At 37.6% G+C, this 23,886-nt stretch overlaps 1 protein-coding gene across 7 annotated transcripts in view; it reads right to left on the reverse strand.

The window, feature by feature from the left end:
- Positions 1 to 1,401: 1,401 nt before the first annotated feature.
- Positions 1,402 to 23,886, reverse strand: part of PAN3 (poly(A) specific ribonuclease subunit PAN3) — an 83,601-nt gene continuing 61,116 nt past the window's right edge. For 5 of the 7 annotated variants that reach the window (XM_038174914.2, XM_038174907.2, XM_038174906.2 and 2 more), the window contains 7 exons: positions 18,933 to 19,098; positions 18,410 to 18,497; positions 12,472 to 12,611; positions 11,417 to 11,546; positions 8,389 to 8,453; positions 7,515 to 7,653; positions 1,402 to 4,383 (listed from right to left, as the gene is read on the reverse strand). In XM_038174914.2, coding sequence (XP_038030842.1) covers positions 4,243 to 4,383; positions 7,515 to 7,653; positions 8,389 to 8,453; positions 11,417 to 11,546; positions 12,472 to 12,611; positions 18,410 to 18,497; positions 18,933 to 19,098 — 869 coding nt within the window. In that variant the 3' untranslated portion in view covers positions 1,402 to 4,242. Of the gene's footprint in view, positions 4,384 to 7,514; positions 7,654 to 8,388; positions 8,454 to 11,416; positions 11,547 to 12,471; positions 12,612 to 12,646; positions 17,904 to 18,409; positions 18,498 to 18,932; positions 19,099 to 23,886 lie in introns of those variants that run through there. The other 2 variants (XM_038174921.2, XM_038174925.2) reach the window with 2 other exon arrangements.

Genomic DNA, 23,886 nt, shown 5'->3' on the forward strand with positions numbered 1-23,886 from the left:
TGTGCACAGTTCTGCCCAATTAGTTAATCCAGTATCAAAGGTTACTGCAACAGACAATTCAGCTCTGGACAGCACTCATGCATCAAACATACCAGTTGTGAGCAAACAAGAATGCGGAATAATTGCACTGAAGGCACACTTCTTGAACAAAGGGGATACAGTGACAGACAGTAGTGCTGCTCCTTGTGAGAGTGAAATCCACTAAATCCATCATATTTAAGAAATGTTTACTACTGTCTGGAGGCAACAAAAAAAAAAAAATCAACTCTGCCTCTAGGAGAGCCAAGGTTTCATGGTAGGGTAATTAAAGATTGCCATTCCCAAATATCCACTGAACTACTCACCTTCTGGTCAGTCCTGCAGCTAGATCTGGTAGAGACGGAAGGACAGCAAACAAAGCCAGGTTTCATGAATAAAGCCTGTTCCAAACCAACTATGACACAAGCTTGCAACTCAGACCTGGTAGATGTTCTCTTCTTCACAGACCCACCTGAGACCCAAATCCCCAGCCAAGATGGCACAACCTGGAGAAGCTGCCTCCACTGAGGTGTTCCATCAAGAGCTCTCTGCCATATATCATTTTAGGACCTGAGGGTAACTCTAAGCCACACCGTAGATATAACAATACAGAAGTGCTGGAAGGAAGCAGAGATGAATTTTCCTTTGTACACAGAACCTAACGGCATTACCTACTGCTGTAGGATATTCTGCATCCATTGATGCACTTTACCAAAGACAGACTGTAGAATAGGTAAGAGCACCAATCGAACTTACCACAGCTTTAGTCTCCATGTAATAAAACCTCTAGAAGCTGCAATTTAAGGGATAATGACTCCATATTAAATTAATACAAAAAGTATTGACTATTTCACATATATTGCACAGTGTTTTGTGTTATACATGCATAGTCAGGATTGAATGGGTATAGAAGATCTTACCTATGCAGGTCAACTATAAAGAAATAATTCTGGGCAGTGAAGTTGTTGATTACTCCACATGCAAATTCTCAAGAGAGATTAACATTTTCTGCTATTGAGCAAAAAAAGGTCAACAGACATGAAATTAAAATACTTTCTAATGGAGTTTTCTAAATTAAGGCTTGTCTAGTAACACTGAACTGATCTGACAGAATCAGACAGACTTTACCTAGGAGTTAAGAAGTGTATATTAGTATGATTCAAGTAAACAGCACCTGTAAGTTTTAGGGCATCTGGTATATAAATCTGATGTATACTCTAAGTGGCAAGCACTAAACATTCTTCGTGAAGCATGATTTTTTTAAACTTTGCATTGGAGACACCGAACACGAGAAATACAACTGAATAAAATACAATTCCAGCATTAAAGTTGAAAAACTCCGTATCCAACTTCAATGCTTCATGTTGTTAAAATAAGGCTACATTATTTCTGGTATTCTTTATTAAAAATACTGCTGTACACATGAAGAATGAAAACAGGATTAAAGATGAGTAACACATATTGGGATCATGGCATTAGAACTTAACATACCGGTGCTTTTTAGGGGAAGCAGTTGACACCTGAATTACTGAAACAAGGGCAAATCAAAAATACATAGGTACCCTCAACAAAATATTTACAATATAGTAAATACAGCAACAAAATTTAAAACAGGTACAAAAAATTAAAATGACCAACATCACATGATTTCAAAGGTTGTCCCTTCTGTGCTTTTAGCTGTAAAAATAGGAAGGTCAGAATGAAATTTCCCATCTGGGACGGCACATCCTGGTGGCTCTTCTTTATAAATACATATACACAATTCTTCCTATGAATAGATCAAACTACATCTTTAGGACAACCTTCCAAATGGAATTAAAATGGGGTAGAAGGGCTCTCCCCCAAAAAACACCCAAGCTGAACTTCAGACTGTTCAAATCATTCCCAAATACAGACCAAATGAAATAAATAGAAAACAAAGCTCAACTTTTTTTATTTTATGCATCACCTGACACCAAATATTTTCTGGCTGACATTATTTATGTATGAAAACTTATTAGCTGTCTACCTTTTTATTTTTAAACCAAGTCCTGAGGTTATTAGGGGCTGAAGCAAACTGACATTATGCAAATACACACAGGTTTGCAATTTAGACATGTCTTGCAGAGGGTGGTTTGCTGGTCTAAAAAGGATGAGAATTCAAGCCCTATTTTACCCCTGCCTTACACTTTCACAAAATATTGGTCCACAAATTAAATTTTCAAAGGTTCCCAAACCCCACAACTGAACAGATGATCCCCTTTCATTTTCAAAGAAAACAATACTGGAAAAAACCTCAGCCCGCTTATAAATTAAGCATTTCATATTTCTTCTAGAATACAAGTACTTCTTTTTTGTACAAAAGAATTACAATATGATTTGTCAAAAAACATATAAAAGACAGCTGCTCTTCCTCAAATACATGAGCTAATGATAAAAGACTGTTTTGCATGTTCACTTTTCAAAGTTCCTGTTCCTTTTACATTAAAAAGAACATTCTGGCAACTGTTATCGTTTGAATATTAAACATTATGTTCCTTTTAAAATTCATTCGATCAAATGCAACAATAATCGATCTTTAAACTCAACAACTGATGCTACCTAATGTGGATTCAACCACATTTTCTAAAATGTGTAAAGCATGTCCCTAGTCTTCAAAGCTTTCGAAGTGAAGAGAGTTGCTTTTCTTGCTGCAAGTCTCAAGGCGGAGAATCATTTTTAAAGCTTATAAAAGTGGACAGAGAAATATTAAAAACTTCTCTGAAAACTACAAATATTGAGAATTATTAAAATTGATGCCAGTAACATCAGTTGCAAGTGCTTAAGAGTCTGTCCTGACCTTTTGAGTTTCCACATTTTCTTCATGGTGAGCACCCAGTGCTATTAAAACATTCAGTGCTGGGAAAGAATAGATACAGTCTTCACTACTGCTTTAAGAAAGAAAATTCCTACATATTTGGCAGTCTTCAGTATCAAAGTGTAGGTGTTTAACTAGAAATCCCATGAATACCCAAGTTTGGAGAGAACTGCATGTCCAAATATTAGAAAGGTAATTGAGGAGGAAAATTCCAGACTTTTGAGATTGAATTACTTCAGGAATATTCATGTGTTGAGTATTATCAAAAGTAATATTACTTTGGGCTAAGCAGTGACTGCAAAGGCACAGCAGATCATTATCCCTCCAGATTCAGGCTGTAAAACTTGAAAAGCTCTTGATGCCAGACAACTGCTGTGTTTAGTTAATCTTCTTTTAACAGTGTCTTTGTATCTGTATCCAGTGTAGCGTACCATAATAAAGCTGTGGTTCAAAGAACAGAACTTTATACAAAAATTATACTGTAAATAACCTAAGTAATACACTCCTGAAACCTCAGGCATTTAAACACAATTTCTTTTTAAAAAAAATCTATTAAAAAAATTGCATAAATGTAAATGCTTCTGACTAGCAGGAAAACATACAAACAGTTTTTTTTAAAAGGCGCTGGTTGTGTTTAGAGCAAATTTGATATGCTCCTTAAACTATAGATGTTTCCCATGATGCTATTTTCGTCACTTCGCTTAGACAAAGTTTAAATCAAATGATGGGACTTTCCTTTTTTTTTTTTTGTTTTAAAGGAGGGAGGGGGTCAATTCATTGATACTTCAACTTGATCGATTTCATTTCATCTTCTTTTTTTTTTTTTTGAGCTAACAGTGGGTGGCATACAGAGCTTGCATACAACACACTTTTACAGAGGTTACGAACTAAACAGTAATTAATAGAACACAATTTCTATTAAATTATTTACCTGGTCCTTTATGCTATTCTGGGTGCAAATAATATCAAAAATGAATAAATTCTGCTTTATCCTCAGTGACAAAAATGTATCCCAGAAATGTCCTTGCAAAGAGTTTCCCTTAAGTATATAATGTGGCAAAACTTCAGAGATCAGAAAAGTCTTAAAAAATTAAAATTAGTGCATATACAAGTGGAAAAAATAAAAGCAGGAACATCATGCACCTGATGTGTTCCTTAATCTAAAATAAATTCTTCACAGATAAAGCCTCCAATGGCAGCCTTAGCTCTAGGATAAGTGAAACATTCTTCCCTTCAAGTAACAGTGTACCTGACTGAAGTGCAAGCAGCTTTGCTCATCTCCTGTTTGTTTCCCAAATGTGAAATGAGATGACAACAACAATTCAGCTGTAGTGCAATTTGCTATTTGTTAAGTTCCTCAGCAATGTCCTGCATGCTTTCAGCAAATACTACAACTGACCATTTGCGGCTGCAATCAGTTCTTGAAAAGTATTTTCAAAGCAGCGTTTTAAATCGCTGTAAGTTACCACAAGTACACTCTTCTCATCTCTGGAAATGAGGCTTATTTTTTCTGGCACACCAGCATCTAACTGTAACAAGAATGCAAAAGATAAAATAAAAGACGTGTGAAAGAAATGGCAAAACATTTCCCCGATAACAAAAACAATCAATTTTTTGGCAAGTATACTGTTTTGGTGTAGCACAGATCTGTTAACACACAAAGAAAGGATCTGAGTTGCACCAAAACAACACATACCTGGCAAAAAATCCAGACATTTGGTCTTAACCTGATATACATCCCCCACCTGTGGACTACATTAATCTTTTTTCTCCATAATGCTAATAATCCTGCAATACTACCTTATCTCCCCCTGTATAGAAACCTAGCATAATTTCCAGATAGCTCCTGATGAACAAAAACACTTTTGACATTACATTTGCACATAGTTCACTCCATTTGCATGTAAGATCCACAAGCCTCCTAGTAGGGTAGGTAGTGAACTTCTTGTCCACTCTGAAAATGAATTAACGGATGGACCAGCCCCAAATACTCTGAACAACGGTAGAAACCCAAACCTAAATTTTTTTGGCAGCACTAGAAACAAACTAGATTTTAAGCCTTCTGTACAGTATATTTCTTCCCTTATTCTATGAAAAAGATCACCTAGTTACAGTCCATAATGAACAATTCAGACGTAATGATTAAAATTTATTCCACATCTATTTTCAGGTTTTGTTCTGATTTATCAAATTCGGTAATAACATAATTGAAGAACTGAGTTGCACAATCTTCCAAGAGACTGCCATGCAACTGCTCTCACTAATGTTTGGTGACAATTGCCTGTAACAGATGCAGAAGTGCTTTTGTCATGAAATTTTGAAAACACGAAGCTCCACAAATGGCATTATCTTCCTCAGGGAAGCTGCTGAATTCCTTTTAATAGAAAGATTCAGGAACAGGATAGAAAAGCAGTGATTTGGAAGACAAGCATGTATGTTACACTACATACATTAGAGATGTACTACAAAGTCTTAATTTGGAACAGTATAATATGTTATGTGCCAAAGTCCCTTCCAATGCTATCTTATGACCTCACTTTTCAAGAAATGTTCAGTGGAGAACTGTCTGAATCTTACAATGAGAAATTTGTGTGGCTGTTTTGGTTGATATTTCCAAATACTTTACACTATAAACTTTCGTGTTCCCATGCAGAAGGTAGGACAGAGGCAAATGGAATATGATACTGTTGAGACAATCTTTGGAAACACAGTCCCAGCAGGATAAAATAAATGCATTGTAATGTGTACTGAATAGCAGAACAGCAATTAGATTTGGCACAGAGATGTTGGTTGCTGTCTGGAGCAACATAGCAAGTTTGAAACTGCTTGCATTTGTCTTCTAAAAATAACACTGATCATAATCTTAGAAGATGGAAGCTCCCAGATTTAAAGCTTCTGCTTTGTGAGTAGTTTCAGAAGGACAAAAGAAAGCCAATTAACTTTTAGTTTTCGTGAGTAGGACAAAAATCACATATCTTTTCCAATACCCATTACAAAATAATAGTGAGAAATCATTTACTATTCACATTATCATTCACAAATTCAGTGAAAGCTCTTATGAATTTAGTATCTGGAAGATCTGTATTAAGAAAGCCACACAGCTGACTAGAAACACCAATATGGCTTTCTTTCTCTTCTCCTGTGGATACAGAAGTCAGCATCTCAGCAGAAAAGATCCCAAAAACACATTGGGAAACACTGAAGAAAAGACTTTTTTTGAACAAAGTTTCGCTCAAAAGGAATGTTTTTGGAGCACAGCAGGGAAGCCCAAATAACCACTTCTACTAGCACACAGTTTCAGAAGTGCTTTTTAGAGTGTGTTTCCAAAGTGGAGCTCTCTAAGACTTACATTTTTCGTGTACTGAGCCCACAACCACAGGAGAGAAGAGCCTCTGTTTGAAAAGGTAAGCTATGAGCATTTACAGAAAAAGGCATTCTTTGGAAGCTCTTACCTATAAATTCAGGACTGTTCCCCACTTGCTACAGAACTGTACTGGTCACTGCTTTCAAATCATGATGACATTTCACTGTCTATTTGGATATCAACATGCTTTTTGATTTAGCATCCCTTTAATATCACTTTTAAAGTGATTACAAACACCAACCAGAAAGATGAAAAGGAGGTTAAAAAAAGCACAGCAGTGGTCTAATAGGAGACAAAAAGCTGTGACAATTTAGAAATAGATATAGCTGTAGTTACCCTGCTGTCATGTGCCAAAGGATCCAAATATATTCAAATCTTCCTGGAAGAGAAAGTTGGCTATCCTAATCCTAGAAAACAACACTATCCACAAATGGCATATTGTCACTATGTAGTGAGTGGAATGACCAGAATGACCAAGCAGCTATGAAGAAAGGAATTAACATCTTATTCTCCTACAAGTTATTCAAATTTGATAAAACAATATAAGATAAGTCAAAAGCTGATCTGACAAAAAAAAAAAATCAGCTCATGTACTTTTTAACTTATGGAGCAAGACAAGAAGTTCTACAACTACTGAAGATCTTGTGGTCTCTCATGCAACCCCCACTATTAACCATGAAAGCACTCAGCTAAAGTTTTGATAGTGGTGCAGCTTAGAAACTGCAAGGCACCCTGAGTTACCAGAAACATACTTAACATTTGTGTCACAGAAGTTTTCCTTGCTGTCTAGGAAGGTGCTGGATTTTGCACTAATTTCTATTACACCTCCCCTCCTGATACACACTTCTGTCTTCCGCTCTGGTCAAAACTGTTTAAGGAATGGATCCTCTTGCTTTATGACCATCTTCTGCAATAACTATATCAGCAGAAACCTCCTGGTTAAAGGGGTTTTATGGATCCTTTATGCTGTATTGAAAGACCAGAGTAGCATAAAGGGACCAGCATTGCTTATTCACAGTATTCAATGCATTCTAGGATGAACAAGTCAATACTGTATTTCATGCTCTATTAGTGAATTTCAAGCTTTAATAATAAATATGCTACTAAGTTTATTTAAAACATCCATAAATGTTTGAATATTAGCTTAGGGAATACATTTTCATCCAAAATAGGGGAGAAATAAGCATAAGGTAAACCTGAATTAATCTGTCAATGGCATCTTTCTTTAAAACAATATTTCCCACCAAAGCAAATTAACCCAAGCAATTTTTAAAAGCTAACCCAAGTACAGTGTACCTTGTTAAGACATGAGATAATGTGACTGAGGTCAATCCAAGGAGTACCCGCTTCTGTCACCTGATGGAAAAGGTGATCTCGAAAGAGCTTTAGTAAATACCTGTCTCCAGTTTCTGACCATGTTGGGTCTTTCTGAAACCTGGTATAAAACAAAGGCTCAGATTAAAACTCAGAAAGTTAAAGATAAAGCAAAACCCACAAATATACATGACTGATCTGAATCTAGTAATCTCATTGCTCTGCTAAGCTTCCTGTTATAATCTGCAATTAAATCAGTTTCCCTCCTGCTATACAGATAGAAGATAACAATCAAAGCAACTCAGCTGAAGTATCTGAAGCTAATGCATACAGATGGCCAACAAAAGGAATGGAAGAAAGCAGTGGCCATCTACAACGAGTATACTATGTGAATATTAGAAACTAGCTTTATAAACAGCTTTTACCCAAGTCTATTCAGTAACGGGAAAAACAATAATGGATAGAAAACAGACCATGAACATTTAATTTTTTATAAGGTAGTTGATAAAAAAAAAAAAAGCTGATAATTAACAGGCTTAAAGCTGGTAGCTATGCCATATGCTACAGATCAAGGAAGCTATGCATTTCCTCAAAAACTATTGTCACTCACAACAGACCAACAAGAGAATCCATACTAAAAGAGGAAGCAACTTTGGCATACCTATTCGTAGCCTTCTCTTTTCCTTTACTATTTTGGTCAAAGTTGCTTATCTTATTGTTTCAAGGCTTCTTAAACAACTAAATCCTTAAGAGGCAAATATGGGGAAAATGTTTAACTTAAGTTTACAAAGGAAGAAGCCTTGCATTGCAATCTGGATTTTGCATACTTTACACCACAAAAACAAGAATTTCTTACTCTGGCCTCTCATTGATTGTTCCCAATTTTGCTAGAAGCCTAAACAACCTTCCATTTTGCACCTCCTAGAAAACAAGAAAGATTATTAAAGTATCTGAAATGTAAGACACTTTTTTGGCAAAGATATATAGTAGTAGTGGCAACGAAGCACTATGTACTACAGAGATGTATTTATTCTAAGACTGCGTGTTTCAGAAAGAGATCCAATACATTATATTGTGTATTGGTAGTCCCAAATCTAATCTTGGCAGTTCATAGCCAAGTTATAATGTGGAGGTTTAACAATCAGTGACATCTTACTGCCCCAGCAGAAGCTGGATCAGGCAACCTAGCCCTATGCAGAAACAAGTCTCGACTCTCCTGCCAGCCTACACTTAAAAGTATGTCAAAATACTGTACATTAAACAATGTTAACACACACATGCATGTGTGTATGTATATATATACACACACACAAGCATACGTGCATGTCTATACATACACAGGCACTTATCAAGACTGTAGAAGTGAACAGTACAATAGCTAATTTCAGGTAAATAAGAAATACTCTACTAAATGTGTTCTTGGAAAATGTTCTGTAGGCCATTGTTAGTTAATATTGTTTAGCAACAATAATATCAGACCAATTGGAATAGCAGTCTAATACAATATTTTGAAACAAGTTTTTTCACAAGGCTATAAATTTAATTTTTACTTAATGCAGTATTAATTCCAAGTCCTTCAATATCAGAGGCAAAGCAGTCAAAACAAGCTCATACAAAAGACAAAACAATAGCATTTAAAATGCTCATAATACATGCAATTAAAAAATTATTTCATACATTTTTCATCATCGTTTAGGTTACTGTAAAGTGTTGCATCTTAATCTAGCTTGCATTATACTATGGATTAATCTTCCGTTTAAGTAAAGCTCCTCAAAGCTGGCAGGGAAAAAAGATTCTCTCTTGATATTTTTTTTATATTCTCCAGTGGCCCAGCTCTCCAGTGTTATTCATGCTAAACTGCATCTCACTTCATGCATGATCATATTGATTTCAAATGAGTTCAGTCTGGAGTAGATTACTGTGCACAGCTGGGTAAATAAAATAGGTCAAGGTGATAATAGCTTGACCTCAGACAGCCTATGGGTTTGCAAGATTTTTATTACCAGTCTAAAAACACACAGCAGAACAGCTTGTACGTCACTTGAAGCTGCACTTAGAAGTTGACAGAAAAGACTTACCTTGTCCAGCTAGCAGAGGTTTACACAACCTCCAAATAATTTTTTGGCATGTGCCCAAATACACAAAAGCCAGAAATGCATGTATGTGAATGCTACAGCCTTGCAGATTCCAAGTCAATGGTGACAAAATTGAACACCAACACTGACTCTAAGGCTCCAGGTTGCCTCTCTGCAGGCTGAGTAGCCTGTAGGGCAGGGAATTCTTCTACAGACTCTATTAGAGGACTTAAAAACTGAGGCTTTGCATACTTGAGTGCTGTGACATGTAGATGATAGGAATATTCAGGTGAAGAAGGGAAAGGACAGAGTAATGGGGTAACTGCCATGTGAAATGCAAATAACAATATTCATGGCTTCAAGTGTAGTAAAGTTATTAACTACATACAAACCACTTCAGGAATTAGAAGCCCCTAAGCTGCAGATGACTGCATGCTTGGAGAATATGATGAAAGAACATACATACAAACATTGTTCTAACATTCTTTGCAGCAATGATGAAGAGAGGGTATATGGCTAGACCTAAGTACTGTAGGTCTGATGGTAATGGAATATGTGACAGTGCAACCAAGTTATAGTATGATATTTAATTAACAACTGCTATTTACTGCTGCTAGATAAGCAGCTACTGCCAAACTAGGGGCTACACAACAACTTGGATTTGTGGTGGCTGTGCTCACCAGTGAAAAGCAACTGCTGTAAGCAACCTGACTGAAAACGTACACTCCTTAACGCTGATTACAGGACAATCTCCATTTTTGTTATTGGAAGAGGTCCAGCTACCCAAATTTGTGCAGGCATCTTGGGCCACCTTGACAAGAAGTGATCCTAAACATCTTCAGAGTAGGATCAGTTGACTATTAATAGGAAGAGTGAGCACCTGTCAGGCATCCAAAGTAGACACCAACCTGCTTTATATCTCTTTGCTTCTGAAAGATTTCCTCATCTTTCACTAAGGACGGAAAAGCAGGTTTCCAACAAGTCTATCATGGAAAAGTTAACAGTACCAGTTCACCAGAATCCTATCTATTGCTTTTCAAATATGCTTATCTGGGGCATGTAAGGGAAAGGAGTTGCAAGACTTAAATCCTTAGAAACAGAATACACTAGACTACACAAATCTTCAGCAATATGAAAGCTTTCTGCAATGTTATCGCAGTCATGTTAGAAAATCCTATGATCAGTGGCTTCTGATAAGTAGACAAGATGAAGCTCAAACACTTTCCTACTGAACAAATACACACTAACATAGGACAAAGTACATATTTTCTTCGTAGCTAGCACTCAATACAATGACTGAACTTGGTAGACTAACCAGACCCACACAGCAAAAGGTGCACATTTCAGGGAAACCGAGGATCACAACCTTTACTTCCACAACCATTCATTGGGAAAGGAATAAGATAAGTAAAGTGGCACTGAAATCTAAATCTAAGAATTTGAAGAAAGCATTTGTTGCTCTATAACCTCTAACACAAGCTAGATGATCTAGTGTGAGATGACGTATAAGCATTATGAACTCAGAATACTACTTTTTAACCATTCAGTAAAGAAAATCTTTTCCTAGGACTGTTGGTTGAATATAAAGATGCTACCTAGAGTTAAAGGCCAGCCAAGCACTTTCTAAAACTAGTGGTTTTTAGAACTTTTGGATTTTCAGTACCTTGCACTCAGAGTTAAGTCTGTAAGCAGCTTACTTGGGTTGCTAAACAAACAAAAGAAAAAGTACCTAGAAAACATTCCCCCTTAAAGTAGAGCTGTAGGATTACCAACTATACGTCTTCCTGTACGAATTACCAAATTATTTACCTTTGCAAGGTCTTCCTCTATAACATCATTTCTCATTTGAGCAGCATCCAACTGAGTATAGAATCGCGCACCAATCATAGGCATGATATCATTTACACTGCGAAGCCTGTTTTGGTCAGTCAGCAAATACCTGCCAAAATATCCCCACCCCCAAAAGATTACTTAAACATGCTGCAAGTGCCAGAGAGTTCGTCCTATTACGACTTTACAACTATTGACCCTGATGTCTATTTAATATGAGTTGACAATTTGTGTTTAATTAAAAAGATATTAACGAAGAAAATATTTGTGTTAATTTACTTCTACATTTCCAGACAGTTATTTGTATTAGCTAGGATTGTGCCTTCATGGAACTTCTTAGTTCACTCCACTCAAACATTAAGAGCATACCTGAAAAGAGGGAAGGATGCAAAGATTCAGATTGTCATGCAATTGTTTTTCAAATGAGAGAGGGGACAGATTTCTCTACTTTCCCCTCTTAGGCTGCAAGAGCAGAAATAATGACTGTACTGAAGAACACCACAAAATAATACACGACTAAGAAAAGCTAGTGTTCACGTCTTTGGTCAAAAAGGAAATGTGCCTATTCTTTAATATCTTCTGAAACTGTGAAAATGTGAGATAAGACCAGGATATTGCTATGGTAGATAACAGGCAAGAAACCCAGTACTGAAGATTACTTATAAGGCTTGTGTGGTGGTGTGTTTCTTTTTTTTTGTTGTTGTTTTTCATTTGGGGTGTGTGTGTTTGCTTTGTATAGTTCTTTAAAGTTGAATAGTAACTTCTTATTAGGAGCTTTAACAACACTCTAATAAAGCAAGGGCACTGATTTTTATTAGATACACCATAAAAATACGCATTATATTAATTAACTTTAAATGATAATGCTTAATAATGCACTGGCTATGCAGACATTCAATGACAGTTCTACCTTATTTGCAACTGAAAATATTATTTTGACTTTTTCATCTGTATGTTAAGGTAATTTTCTTTAAAAGATGTATTTTTATTTATTTTTTTAAGACATTGGCAAATAAATGTAGTAGCAAACTTACAAAATCAGATTCTTCAGATCAGAGGAATAGTTGATTGTCACCAGTTCCATTGCTTTCTGCAAATTCTCTCTCTGAATTCCTGATAAAGAATTGCACGCCAAAGCCAACACAACTTTCCCCAAGGAGATCAGATCTGCTTGCTAACAGGGAAAACATGCACAGATAAGATTCATAGTATAGATAAATATTACCTACAGAACTAGATGGCATTTAAAGAGATCATTCTTCAGTAACCTTTGAAGGACTTGAGCAACTGAAGTGCTATAGTTCAATACAGCTGTCCAAGTGGTTAAAACATACAGAGGAGAATTTGTCCTGATCTCCTGTTTGATACCTAAGAGCTTCAAGATAGTATATTTACCCTTGAATGCTTAAAATCCACTTATTTTAGCTTAATGATAGTACCAGAGCAAAATCTTCTGTAGTGAGCAGAAGCTCTACACAAAGAGATTTTCCTAACCACTCATGCACTGCCTGCTGAGGAATCAAGCATTTGGTAGTAAATTGCACAAGCCTTCTCAGCACAAGACACAGAAATACGTATCAAGGCTTATTCATTAAAACAGAAACATGTCCTACTGGAACCTAGCAGCTCATGTTTTTGTTTTAACAAACAGATCGTAGATTTTCATCTCTAATGGCCCGTGTGAAAAGATAGGAACTGCCTGAAGTAACTAGACAGGAACAGACCTGTAAGGCTAACAACTGGAGCGGCATCCCATTTTGTGAAGAAATCCTTAGCATTACAAACCCCTTTCCTTAGAGTAAAGCTTCTCAAAAAAAAGAGAAAGCAGCTGCATAGACTTTGTCACAACAGAAAATTTAGCCCATTTTGATTTTACAGGTAGAAGGACAGCCACAAGAAGTTACTGCAAAAAGCTACACCAGACTTGAAGTCACCTCTGAAAGCAGAAGCCTAATTTAGTAGCAGACAGTACTCTTCGTAGCAAAAGCTGCCTGATTCTCCCTATAGAAACTCTTTCAGGTGCACGTAACTTGGCCAAACTTGAAACATTTGCAGCTTTCCATATTGGATGCCTGCTTCAGACTGAATTTAAGAGTCAGATTTCCTGACTTTCCTCTTAGAAAAGATATTTTTGCAAAAGCTAAGAGGTGAATGCTACTATTTGTTGTGAATGTCAACTCCATATTCTGGAGGAAAAATGTTTTGCAAAGAACATTGTCACACAGGGAGTATACCTGCTGTCATTTCTGTTAGGAAGGTCAGCAATTTGGCAGTACAGCAACATTGAAAGTTCTGTTTAGAATTTGGTAGCTAAAACTTTAGGAAACTCCCGAGATGGTGGATTTGCCACAGCCCCTCACAGCTGTTCCACCCAGAGGGGTAGGTAGCTGTGTTTGCTGCTTCCTTTGGCTGCAGCAGCTGAACAGAGCCTTCTTTCCCTTCGGCCACGTCTTCCAGATGTTGAGGCACCAAGTAAAGAACATGTTTCCAGGTCTCTGAACGTTCCTGCTGTTTCTGTATCAACTGCTAACGTATGATTAAGCAGCACAACTTAAACACGGATAAGCAATGTGACATAAGTTTAAAAGCATGGAACAGGGCAGTCATTAATGAAGACAGAAACAGGACATGGAAAATAGGACAGCAATAAAGACAATGCGTGGAAAAGATGGGATTGGCATTTGTTAGACTTGACTTCCTAAGGAACCAGGAATTCCTGAGCATCAATATTGCTTTGTACTTTGGCAAAGAGAAATGAAAAGGACCAACAAGGTGGGAACCTACTTGCTGCCACTACTAAGCACAGACAGTTTGAGCAGCAGATGACACTGCTGTTGTACAAAACAGAAGAACCTTGCTGATAAGGTATCTGCACTGAGACATCTTTACCCTGCACAATGGTATTTTTGTTATTTTGCTTGTTTGTTTCCAAAAGACTTGAGAAAAATATGGAAGTATTTGTGTTAATGTTATCTTCTTTCTGCAGTCTCCTACTTAGAACCTTCCAACTTCTAATAATTGTTAAGGAGGTGTCTTATGTAAATTCTTTTCACCCAACCCTGACAAATATACCCAAAACAGAAAACTTAAGGAAAGACCCTATTGGAGAAATAGTCTCTTTACATAGTTGCTTTCATAATACAGATTGCATTAGATTTTAAAAATGGTTGAGAAAGGTCTATGTTAGCTTCAGCTAGGAAATTCTAAATTCAGACTTTTTATTTTCAAAGAGTTTTCTTTATTTTGCTAAGTACACCTAACAGAAAAATGGGCAGAGATAATACAACACACCAATGAAGCCTCAAGCACACAGTTCCAGTTACAGCCAATGCTTAACTTGTGTTTTGGTCGAAAAATGGTTTGGATTCATCCCGTTAATTTTAGGAATTTAAACTTGAAGTTACTCAGTTAAGAGTCTGATCAATCGAAGATCTGTGTATTCCACAGGACAATTCAGATTTTAAGCAAGCTGAATCACTCCCTGAAGCTGCCTCGCTATTCACTGACACCTAAAACCCTGAAATAAAGTGTTATTACAATGTCCAGTGTACGAATTCTTACAAGAGCACAGAAGTACACAGATTATTATTTTTCTCGTGTCTAATTAGATAATGGAATGGACATCTGGATTTATGGATTTCAGATTCCTATTTCAGAAGGGATCAAACTGCCATCCACTGACAAACTCTATCCATGTAGACAAGGTAAAAACATCCCAAAAGCTGAAGCACACCATCTTTCTGCAGGGAAAAGAAAGCCATATATTCCTATTAAGTCTTACCCTCCTCTCTGAAAAAAAAAAAAAAAAAACCTCATTCAGATCTTGCTGCTTCAAGGCAGAGGAAGTTTAAAGGATGCAAACAAACTGCTAGACTTTTTTTGAAGCAGGGACACTAGAAGTAAGGAGTACTCCTGCAGTAGCTTTACCAGTTCAAGGTACACATCAGATACGATCATTTCTCTGCTTATGCTCCATGTCATGCTTTTCACATATTTAAGGGTCACGAGCCATTAGCTTGCCAGAAGACTTTTGCTATGGTAACTATCAACAGTGACTATTAAAATCATACTAAGTCAATTCACAACTTCAAAGAAAACTACTACATTTTTTAAGTACAGGTTGCCTTTTGTTCAAAAACGTATCTTGCATGCAACTAATGATCATTTAAGTAGCAATTCAATTAGTAATAACTGTAACCTGTAACAACCTTTCTTTTTTTATCTCCTGAAAAACTTTGCAGGTAAAGATTGTATCACCATCATCTAGGGTCATTGATGGAAATATAAAGTAGCATTAGACTAAAAAATAGCCTCAAGGAGATACCCTCAGAAACAGCCTTCTTCATTAATGGTTTCTCTGTTATCAAATGAATTTTAAATATGTCAGTGAGCAATTTAAAAATTAATTGAATAGGTATTCTTTCTGCATTTTAATGTTAAAAAGATATACGCTCCTGTGCCAAAAGCCCTCAAGATATATGAGCATTTTATACAGTTGGCTGCATCAGCTAGACATGTAAGCTAGTCAAATAAATCACATTTTTTGACAAGATCCATCTTCCATAAGTTCTTTGAAACTGACACTTCGTTTATCCTATTCGAGTGCTGTGCTTGGATCAGTATCAGCTCAATCACTAATTCTGTAGATTTGCCTGTCCTTTTAAGTACTGGAATTGTACTTAAGTCCCTCCAAGTTCCTAGATTATTTATTAATTTTGAAGTCAACATCAAGACTTTAGATGCCTCTTCTGCTAGTTTATTTAAATCTGGGGAGGTGTATGTGAAAATTATTTTGGTTTACTACATTAAAATATTTACTTTGAGCAAATGTAACCTTACAGCCCTTGTTAAATCAATAGAACCTGTTTTCTCTTCATTTCATACAGAGAGAACTCAGTTTCATTTTTATTCCAATACAGCAGTATTTATTAAACCTTCTATTGTTTCCTGTATCACCATTTACAGTTTTACCACCTGAATTTAGTAACTGACACATGACTTAAAGATTCAGGGGAGGGAGGCAGGATGGGGAAGGAATTTCTACAGGTCTAAGCATCTTGTTTTTAATATAAGTGACCATTCATATTTCATTTATGTATTTTTAGTTTCCTTTAAATCTTAAATGATCATGTAAGCTAACACAGGCTCTGAAAAACAGACTGTGAAGAACAATTGCAATCCTTTTGCATAGCCCCTCTCTGTTGTGGCCAAACTCTTTCCTATCTATATTAACAATGGGAAATGGCCATAAAGTGACAAATGCTAACAAAAATACCTTCCTCCACTGAAGACAGCAACAAGGAAATGCATATCAGCTGGGCAGTAAACCAACAGATAACCTACATTTTTTACAGTCCCTGAGGAATTCAGGAACTGGGTCATGGATCGAGAGGAAAAAGGACAAGCTGCAGCTGTTATTTTGTAGTGTTATCTGGCTAGGGCAAACAAAGGTAGAGTGTGATAAACGACTTCTGAATTTCAAGGAATTAACTCAGTCCAGAATCTCTGAAGGAACAAAATGGATTATGAGAATCTAGCCTTTCTAGAGGAAGCAACAAAAAGGAGGTAATGCAATGTTTTCTAACTCCAGCGTACGTCTTCCACACAGAAGAGTACTTCTCTACTGGTTTAGTGGTGATTCTTTAACAATCTGGATAATAAGAATGAATAAAGCATGCAAACAAAACGTGTATCTAAGCAAAACTAGGTGTTAAGAAAGTTAGTTGGCAAATGTTGGGCTGCTGTGGTGCTAAATGCTTCTGACAGATTGGCATACCTGCAAGTATTTTCAGATTTGTACCTCCAAGTACGTTAAATATTTTGCTTTATAATTACTTGAATGCCATAATATCTCAGAAGGATCTCTTCTCTTGTTGCTATTAAAGTAAATTTAAGGAATTATTTAGATCATAATCTCGCCACAGTTTTAGAAATGGAATCCCTCACTTACTTGCATCCCTGTATCCTCTCAGTTGGTTTCTATTAAATTATTACCACAAGCCCATTGACGTGTATCTGGTGGGCACAGGAAGGATCCTTTGATGTCCTACCAGAAGTACACTAAAAATTGCTTTAGTGTATTATTTAAAAAAGTTGATATGTTCTAGGACAAGGTCTCCAATAAGCTAGTTTCTGCCTGGCCAAAGTTCAAACATCTCATTTATTACTGGAAGACTCTGAATGAGCAATTTTCTCACAGTGAATAAGCTCAATTAATGAAAATAAATTAAATCCAACTCCCTACTGTAGTCTTTCTCTCCCAGTATGGACAGGGTACGTGATGACTGCTGAAGCAATGTACTTTACCCTGAGGGGAAGTTAGGGAAAGAGGCACTCCTGTACACAGTGATGCTCCAGATGACTGTGGAACAGTTTTTGTTAAGTCTAAAGGGATTCTTCTTAATTCACGAATTATGCAGAGTCCACACTTCAGAGAACGCCAGGAGAGCACGGAAAAACTAGGAGCCTAAAATAAAGATACACTCGAATCTTTTAGGAGTGAGGAGAAGGCCTAAATGCAGATATTTTAAAAGATCTTTTCCTCCTCTGTTTACAGTCATTCATCACTTAATTATTTGTTAAAACAAAGGAGAAAGAGCAAAAACTGCTACTGAAACATTTTCTGATCTCTATCACTAAATGCAAGATTTTTCGTCCTCTTTCTTTCAAGATCTTTTAGAGATCTGTGATTCCAACCATTTCTGACTTCAGTTTGTTAAATACTAACAGTTTGACCTGTTCTGTGAGTTTGCTGAAGTTTCAGAAGCAGAAGATAGCAAAATGAGCTTTCACATTTCTAAGTTACAAACAAATTCAAACGAAGATCAAATCAGGAATAAAAAAATAGTTATTTAGAGATAGTTATACCAGACTACGATTCAACTAAAATATTCATCTGCCAAAAGGAATCACATTGGTTTTCTGTACTCTCTGTGCCAAGACACCAACCTCAATAGAGCACTGTTGTCTTACCTGAAACTGAGCCATTAATGCCAGTGGATTATTTTGACTGTTGTCAAATGTTAAAACATCAAAGATTCCAACACAATTAACTCGTAACCTTTGGAAACGAGAAAAAAGAAGCGTCAGTAAGTTTTGCTGTTTACTCCATTTTTCCCCCAAATATTCATACCTTTCCCCTAATATTCATATGCTTTAATATGACAAAAAGTTATCTTCGTATTTCACAAACTATTATGAAGCAGAAAATACTGATTTTACTGTTTGATATAGTGCAACAGACAGCCTTGTATTACAAATAAATCAGTAAGTTTCTAAGCTGACAGTGGTGGATCTCAACAGTACATTGAGGATAGTGCATAAGTCTTCCTGAAATGTGTTTAAATTGAACTTTACAAGTTCTAGAACATTTTCAATTGACATAAGATATTAATAGAACTTTTTAATTAAGCCTTTGCTATTTTGCTAAAAAGCTGCATGGTTAACAGGTATCATGAATACAGACCACAGTATACAGTGAAAATGAATACTTTACCTTGTTTTGCCAGTTACAAGAATCTTTGTTGGATCCATAACTCGGCATGCTAGTCCTGCTGTATGAATGGTCCGTAAGGCAGAGCTGAGCTGCACAATATATGCCCATATCAACGATTCTGGAAGCAATCCCGCATGCTGCCGTGGTAGAGGTCCATCATGCTGACCTGGAGGAAAAAGACTACGCATCAACAGACAGCTACTACATATAGTTACACTTAGAACATATTGAATTATACAGTTAATTCACATACTCTTTTCATTGAGCTTTTAAATCAACAGTACTCAAAAAGACAGATACCACCTATTGTGCTATAATGGTTTTTGTTTAATTTTTGGAAGGGCAATAAACTTTAAAACACTGCAAACTCACTGGACATTACTATTTTCACTCATATTCAGGAAAACTATGCTGATTTTTAAGTTTAGGATGAATATTCATTACAATAAGAGCACCAGTTAAAAATTCCTGGAATTGCTGAACTGGAATCGTATGTATTTGAGAAGTAAAAATACTAGTGTTGTGAAAAAACAAGCATATATCAGAGCAATTGCAACAGATCCCGTTTCATCTCCTTTACTCTAGGAAGGTAAGGAAGTCAAACATTCTACATCTGATAAAACTGAGGGAAATACAACAAACTAGTTTCAAACTACATGAGCAGAGTGGAAGATTCTGTGGCTAAACATCACTGAACACAACTTTATCATAGAATCATAGAATATCCTGAGTTGGAAGGGACCCTTAAGGATCATCAAGTCCAACTCTTGACACCGCACAGGTCTACCCAAGTTCAGACCATGTGACTAAGTGCACAGTCCAATCTCTTCTTAAATTCAGTCAGGCTCGGTGCAGTGACCACTTCCCTGGGGAGCCTGTTCCAGTGTGCAACCACCCTCTCTGTGAAGAACCCCCTCCTGATGTCAAGCCTAAACTTCCCCTGCCTCAGCTTAACCCCGTTCCCGCGGGTCCTGTCGCTGGTGTTAATGGAGAAAAGGTCTCCTGTGACCCAGCTCACTGACAAGTCATCACTCTACAATGCATTTAATGGGCCACCTGAAAGCAATGCGTCCCCTAATTTCTAAATGGATTCATAGTCCTCCTTTCTGAAGTAAATTACTTATTTGCAAACACACAAATTCCATACTGCAAAACTGTTTCTCAGTAACACTAAGCCATAGATGAAAAAAGACAGTTCATAAATGTCATTTTCCCTAAGATGCCTTTAATACAAAGTCATTACAGTTTGCATAGCACAAATCTCAAAATATATCAAAACCAAAATTCCTCTCCAAACATGTTCCTTGTTGTTTTGTGTTTTGTTGTTGTTGTTGTTGTTTTTTCCCACCCCCCAACAGCATGTCCCTATCAATGCATTTGCTTCAAATAAGTTTGGGTACATGTTTATGTGCCCCTGCATGGGTACACACACGTCAAAAAATGAAATATTACTGAAAGCTTTACTTAGAAATTTTACTAGTTTGGGGTGATGGGCTGAGGACATTCACAGTTTAAAAAAAAAAAACACACTAGTTCATTTTGCAGGTTTAAGGTGTTTTGGTTTAGATTATAAAGGTCAAGACACTGTCTCCTTTAAATAGCATCAAGCCTGGCATGTCTACTGAAGGCTGAATATAATGAGATATTCTTTGTGTCTTTTTTTTGGCCTCCTGATGAATCATTATGCAAATCACTTCCCACAAACCAGCATACCAGAAGTCTCATGTAGCAAACTCCCCCCAGCCCCCATGATTCCCTCTTCAGCATGAGAAAAATTATAAGATGTGAGACGTAAGTTCCTGTATTAATCAAGTCTTTTTTTTTCTAACCATTAGTTGCTATAATAGAGTACACTTTACTTCTGGTAAACAGCAACATGTCATATGTTTAGCAGGAATAAATATGTAACTGTCTTACAAACCTTTATGTATAAAATAAATACGTGCAGAACAGAAGTGTTGCTATAATATTCTGAAAAGAAAAAAGCCAGAACTTGAGGGTTAGTTTTCTGCATGTGTTCAAGAACACTTGCCCTTTGATTTCCAGATTAAAGGCAACGTAACCAAAAGAACATTCAAAAAAAAAAAAAAGCTGACAAAGATGTGATCTCCCAATAAGAAAATCTCAGTTAAGTACAAGAAGGACACCTGGAGTACAAGAAGGCCCTGGAGAGTGTCCAGGGAAGGGCTTCAAAGCTGGTGAGGGGTCTGGAGCACAAGTCCTGTGAGGAGCGGCTGAGGGCACTGGGGGTGTTTAGTCTGGAGAAGAGGAGGCTCAAGGGAGGCCTCATTGCTCTCTGCAACTGCCTGAAAGGAAGCTGTGGGTTGACCTCTTCTCATAGATAACTAGTGATAGCACTAGAGCGAATGGCCTCAAGTTCTTCCAGGGGAGGTTCAGGTTGGCAATGAGGAGACATTTCTGCTCAGAAAGAGCAGTCAGGCACTGGGACGGGTTGCCCAGGGAGGTGGTGGAGTCACCGTCCCTGGGGGTGTTCAAGGAGAGGTTGGACGTGGTGCTTGGGGACATGGTTTGGTGGGTGACAGTGGTGGTAGGGGGGTGGTTGGACCAGGTGATCTTAGAGGTCTTGTCCAACCTTAATGATTCTAAGATTGTTTTACTACTGGAAAGAGTTGCTTGTGGCTACAGCTAAATCTAGGCTGCTGCTTTCAGGCTGGTTGGCTGCAGCCTTCATTCCCCTACACTAAAAGGTACTGGCTAAAACACTGGAAGAATCAGTTTGAAATGCCCTCTCACATATCTATCTGCTCAAAACAACTAACATTAAAAGCAGTCCAGTTAGCAGTAATGCTGGTTATGAAATACGTCCATGAAGGCCTACCAGGTCTGCTACAGGTGGCACCTGAGCAATGACCAAGGATATTAGACTCAAAAGCTCACTGTGCAAGTAAAGCACACAGCTAAAAGCTTACCAAAAAAAGTGCTAAACAAGTTGAAAAAAATGTAACAAAAACATTAAGAAAAAGTTACAAACATGATCAAAATTGTTAGCCCAAGAAGTGGTATTTTAGAGGTTCACGGTTGATTTTAAGGAGGCTTCCCACCCCAGGTTGAACCCACAGCCACAAACTTGCAGAGTTTCAGATTATCTCTTTCCTCTGGTGCAGGACAGACTTGCTTCTGTCAGAGCTTTCATCTCTGGATGCAGTACATAAATGCTAATGGGGAAGATTAAAAATGTAAGAACTGCCATTCCAAAAACACGGGTAATCCATTACCTTCCTTCCTACATTAAAATGAACTCACTGCCTTATTTTTATTTATTTAAAATTCAGTGTCATCATGTTTTCAGCTGAGCAAAATGTGCAGCATACGCTTAGCACTGGTGTTTTTTTTTTGAAGAAGAAAAGACATTAAAATGAAGTGCGGTTACCCAATACGAGGATGAACCTAGGGATAGCCCTGGGACAGGATGGAAGGGCTGGGACCCCAGCAGCAGGACCTGTTTTACATACTCAGTCAGGAACATGGTCACGGAGCATGCTAACACACCCTGTTCTCATCTGACATTTATGAAAAAATCAGAAGTCTAATGAAAGATTTAGCTGATCACTAAATTGAACCTGTCAGGCCTATAAATCAATCTTTTACATTTAGAACTGTGAATTTAGGTTTTAGTGTTCCTTATCTATAATAATGGAAGTAAGACACACGCAGTAGCTTTCCTTCCTGCCCCCCTTCTTCAGAAGGGACCTGGGCTTCAGTTTTACATTTCCCAATTTTCTATATACAGAAAGGTTCTGAAATACTAATGCAGCACTACAATTCATAGGAAAAAAAAATGAAGATAGCAAAAACTTGATTTGACTTGGAAAGTGTTGCAGCTTTTGGCAGAGGTATTTTAGGATAATTGTTCCATATTTTTCATCAGAGAAGCTGAAAACTGAGCAAAACAGTGTTTACAGTATCTAAAAGTAGTACTTCTAGATTTTGGTTAGCTTTGTGTTTTCAATAGGATACAAGATATTTTCATCTTCATTGTTTTTAGAATGTCTGTAGATAGAGACATCACATTGATTTTAAATATTCATATATGCCTCCTGCTTATCATAGTCCAACTACACAACTTAACTTATTCTAAAATGAAGAGAGATCTTCTGAAAAAATACTCAGTGACTGAAGGTGCAAAAGCTACAGAGCCAATAAAGTCCACGTTTCTGCATCAAGCACTATTATTAATAATCATAGAATATCCTGAGTTGGAAGGGACCCTTAAGGATCATCAAGTCCAACTCTTGACACCGCACAGGTCTACCCAAAAGTTCAGACCATGTGACTAAGCGCACAGTCCAATCTCTTCTTAAATTCAGTCAGGCTCGGTGCAGTGACCACTTCCCTGGGGAGCCTGTTCCAGTGTGCAACCACCCTCTCTGTGAAGAACCCCCTCCTGATGTCAAGCCTAAACTTCCCCTGCCTCAGCTTAACCCCGTTCCCGCGGGTCCTGTCACTGGTGTTAATGGAGAAGAGGTCTCCTGCCTCTCGACACCCCCTTACGAGGAAGTTGTAGACTGCGATGAGGTCTCCCCTCAGCCTCCTCTTCTCCAGGCTGAACAGGCCCAGTGCCCTCAGCCGTTCCTCGTACGTCTTCCCCTCCAGGCCTTTCACCATCTTCGTAGCCCTCCTCTGGACACTCTCCAACAGTTTCATGTCCTTTTTATACTGTGGTGCCCAGAACTGCACACAGTACTCGAGGTGAGGCCGCACCAGCGCAGAGTAGAGCGGGACAATCACCTCCCTCGACCTACTAGCGATGCCGTGCTTGATGCACCCCAGGACACGGTTGGCCCTCCTGGCTGCCAGGGCACACTGCTGGCTCATATTCAACTTGCTGTCTACCACGACCCCCAGATCCCTCTCTTCTAGGCTGCTCTCCAGCGTCTCATCGCCCAGTCTGTACATGCAGCCAGGGTTTCCCTGTCCCAGGTGCAGGACCCGG

This window comes from Anas platyrhynchos, chromosome 1 (assembly GCF_047663525.1).
Source record: "Anas platyrhynchos isolate ZD024472 breed Pekin duck chromosome 1, IASCAAS_PekinDuck_T2T, whole genome shotgun sequence".
NCBI lineage: Eukaryota > Metazoa > Chordata > Aves > Anseriformes > Anatidae > Anas > Anas platyrhynchos.